This window comes from Mus caroli, chromosome 4, assembly GCF_900094665.2.
Source record: "Mus caroli chromosome 4, CAROLI_EIJ_v1.1, whole genome shotgun sequence".
Lineage (NCBI taxonomy): Eukaryota > Metazoa > Chordata > Mammalia > Rodentia > Muridae > Mus > Mus caroli.
In genome coordinates, this window is record NC_034573.1 from 73,158 (window position 1) to 76,742 (window position 3,585).

The 3,585-nt window shown below is 41.3% G+C and overlaps 1 protein-coding gene across 1 annotated transcript in view; it reads left to right on the forward strand.

Annotated features, from left to right (window-relative positions):
- The window catches only part of Tgs1 (trimethylguanosine synthase 1), a 41,699-nt gene extending 39,719 nt beyond the window's left edge, over positions 1 to 1,980 (forward strand). Inside the window, exon 13 of the mRNA XM_021159873.2 lies at positions 236 to 1,980. Within this exon, the coding sequence (XP_021015532.1) occupies positions 236 to 379 (144 nt within the window). The 3' untranslated portion in view covers positions 380 to 1,980. The remainder of the gene's footprint in view (positions 1 to 235) is intronic.
- The last annotated feature ends 1,605 nt before the right edge of the window (positions 1,981 to 3,585 follow it).

Here is a 3,585-nt window from a genome sequence, read left to right on the forward strand (position 1 = left end):
TCTCTTTTGAAAGTCATTTCTGTGTTGAGCATGGTGATGGATACGTTTAATCTTAGGAAGCAGGGGCAGGATATGAGTTTGAGGACAATCTGGTCTACATAAGGAGTGGGCCAGCCAGAGCTATTTAATGAGACCATGCCAAAAGGGAGGGAGGATGAATGGAGGGGAGGGTGAGAGAGAAGGAGAGAGAGATCCCGCTCATGTGCATGACTTGTGTATGTGCTTTTCCTGGCAGGTGGCATCTTTGGCTGGGCTTGGAGGGCAAGTGGAGATAGAACAGAACTTTCTTAACAACAAGTTAAAGACCATCACTGCATACTTTGGTGACCTGATCAGAAGACCAGCACTTCTGAAGACCACTTCTGAAGCTGAAGTGTGATGCTGTAAAGCACAGAGAGATCGTGTAGAGTGAGGATGTATGACATTCAAGTGAGAGACAGGAGGAAGGCCTTCCTAGGTTCTTTAATACTGCGTGCACATGTGATGTGGAAAACTCTGAGTTTTAAAGGACGCTAATGAAGTGGTTTGAGATCTTCGGGTAATGGTAATGGATCTGTGTTGTATACTTTAAAACAGCATCAGGGCAAGGTGGTAGTGGTGCTGCAATCCCAGCACTTCAGAAAATCATGAGTTCAAGCTCATGCTGTGCTTCCTAACAAATCAAGGCTGGCCTGAGCTACATGAGATCTTGCCACAAAAAAAGAAAAATCATAAAGAGTCTAGGCATATCCCTTGCTTAAATTAAGTACATCTGTATATGTATTTGTTTTCATTCTTTAACTGTTTTAGCTTAACATCTTTGTGTCTGTGTAAGTAATTGTTAGTTTTCTAAAATATAAAGAAAAACAAAGCAATTCTACCTACACGTGTAATCCCTAGTGAAATAATGCTACCAATTTAATGCTCACACAGGAAGAGTGAAACTTCCACCACCTTACCTACCCTTTTTTCAGCTATCTAAAGCTAATCACAGTTAGCAGGACTTTGCTTTTTAACTTTTTTATTGCATTTTTATTTTGTCTATATGTGCTTGCATGCGTGTGTGTAGAGGTCAGAGGACAACTTACTGGAGTCCATTCTCTACTTACACCATGTGGGTTCCTGGGAATCAAGTTAAAGTCATTAGAGTTTATAACCAGAGCCTTTACCTACTGAGCCAACCCATTGGTCCCCTCTTAATTCTTCTGAAGAAAAGATCGCAGTATAACAGTGTACCCCGGTGCACTTCTCCATTGATGCACTCGCTGTGCGTTCATTGCCTTCCTTTTGTGGATACTTAATGTATAGTATATGAAATAATTGCTTTTGTGAGAGAGAGAGTGTGTAAGAGAGGGGTGTGTATGTGTGTGTGTGCCTACTATGACCCAAGTCCAGGGAAGAGTGTTGGATTCCTTGTAGCTTGAGTTACAGATGGTGGTGAGCTGCCAAATGTGGGTACTGGGAAATGCACTTGGGAAGTGGAAGTAAGTTCTCTCTCCAGCCCAAGATGGTTTTTTTAATCGGTGTTTTTGCTTTTCTGTTTTGGTATGATTTTGTTGTTGTTTTGTTTTGTTTTGTTTTTTTCCAGATAATCTTGTATACCCAGGCTGGCCTCATACTTTGTGTGTAACTCAGAGTGACTTTGAGCTCCTAACCCTTCTGGCTCCACCTNCTGCACCTGGCTTATCAGTGTATCTTGAAGGCCATTCTATTTCAGTACATACATGTCAATCTACCTCGTGTTTTAAATGGCTATTTTGTATTCCATCATCTATGTATATATAAACTAGTTCCCTACTGAGAGGCACCCAAGCTGTTTTTATGGTTTTATCGTTACCAACTGTTTATGCACTGTCTTTCCTTACNATATTTGCTGTTGAACAAGTATTTCAGTTGGTAAGTTTCTAGAAGTTAGACCACTGGGCTTTTGTACATTTCAGTCTTGATAAAAAGACTAAATTGCTTCAATAAAATTGAACTTGCTTTTAGGCTTATCTCAAATTTTGTTTTATTTCTTTGCTCTAACTAGAATTTATTTTTAAAGCTTTGTGTGTATATGCGAGTGCTTCCTATACAAATGCCCTCAGGAGCCAGAAGAGGGTGTCAGATCTCCTGGAATAGAAGTTACAAGTGGATGTGAGTCCCTAAAATGTGTGGGTTCTTAACTCTCCAGCACACAACCTTTTACTCAGTCATATATGAAATAATGTAGTATAGAAGGTAATGTTTTTAATGTTTTCTTAAAAATTGCAGTCTACAGTGTGCCTCCGTGTGAACCAATAAAGCAGGAATATCAGGTTAAGGTTAATGGACTATATTCCAAAGACAGAAACAAGGGAAGCCATTCAGAAATGTACAGCAAGAGTGTGAGGCAGATGAAAATTGTTGAAAACAATTCCAACTGTGAACCAAAATGAGGAAAGCCCGTTTAGATCCAGTTGCGGCTGCAGAACAGTTTAGCATTAAGAAGGGTTTCCTAGTACTGAAAGATGGCTCTGTGGTGAAGAGTACTGTTCATGCAGAGGACCTAAGTTCACTTTCCAGCACTCAGATGCCATCTGGAGAGGAAACCCACTGTGTAAAACTGAGTACATGGAACAATCAACTTAGCATATCTGATTCAGCTGTTCAACATCTTAGGCTGAGAGACAATCTGGAGAGAGACATATGTAGAGCAAGAGTGCCTACACTTCAGAGAGCAGGGAGAGGTAGCCTCACCAATGCCTGAAAGCAGACATCATCAAATAATAAATTAAGATAATCAAGAGTTCAGTAGCTGAGTGCCCTGGCTAGTTTTGTACCAGTTGACACAAGCAAGAGTCACTTGGAGATGAGGGAGCTTCAACTGAGAATGTCTTAATAAGATCAGGCTTTGTGCAGGCCTGTGGGATGTTAGTGATTGATGTGACCACCAGCCCATTGTGTTTGAGGCCATCCCTGGGCTGGTGGTCAAAGAGCGATAAACAAGGCAGTAAGCAGCCCTCCTCCATGGCTGAAGCATCACCTGCCTAGTTTCCTCCTGCAGTGCTTGCATTTTTGCTCTGATTTCCTTCAGTGATGGTGTGCATTTGGCAGTGTAAGCCAAATAAACCCTTTTCTAACCAATTTGCTCTTGGTCATAGTTTATCATCATAGCAATAGTCACCCTAACTAGGACACTGGGCCAGAAGACTGCAGTAGGCCAGCTTCTAGAGCCAGCTACCTGCCATGAGGTTCAGTGCTACTAAAGTTAAACTGCAAAACCCCAGTGGAAGACTTGGCATCACAGCTGCCTCCCACCAACAAGGTGATGGAACACTTGGCAGATTTTGAAAGTATGAAAACAGCTCTGCCTGTACAGATCTCTGATTGGCTGGCTTCCCCCACCCCAGATTGTGCTCTAGTTTCCCCTGGTCCTATTCCTTTATCTCATTCATTTACTACTTTCATTTTTAACCTGATTAATGTTTACTACTTTTTCACTTCATAGTACACTGCATTTTTAGTTGTTGGTTCTATGTTAGTTGACTTTACTTGACATTAAGTGTATTCCTGTATCTTGTATAGTTTGATACAGCCACTGTTACACTAGTTTTCTCAATGAATGGTCCTGGAGATTAAGCCCTC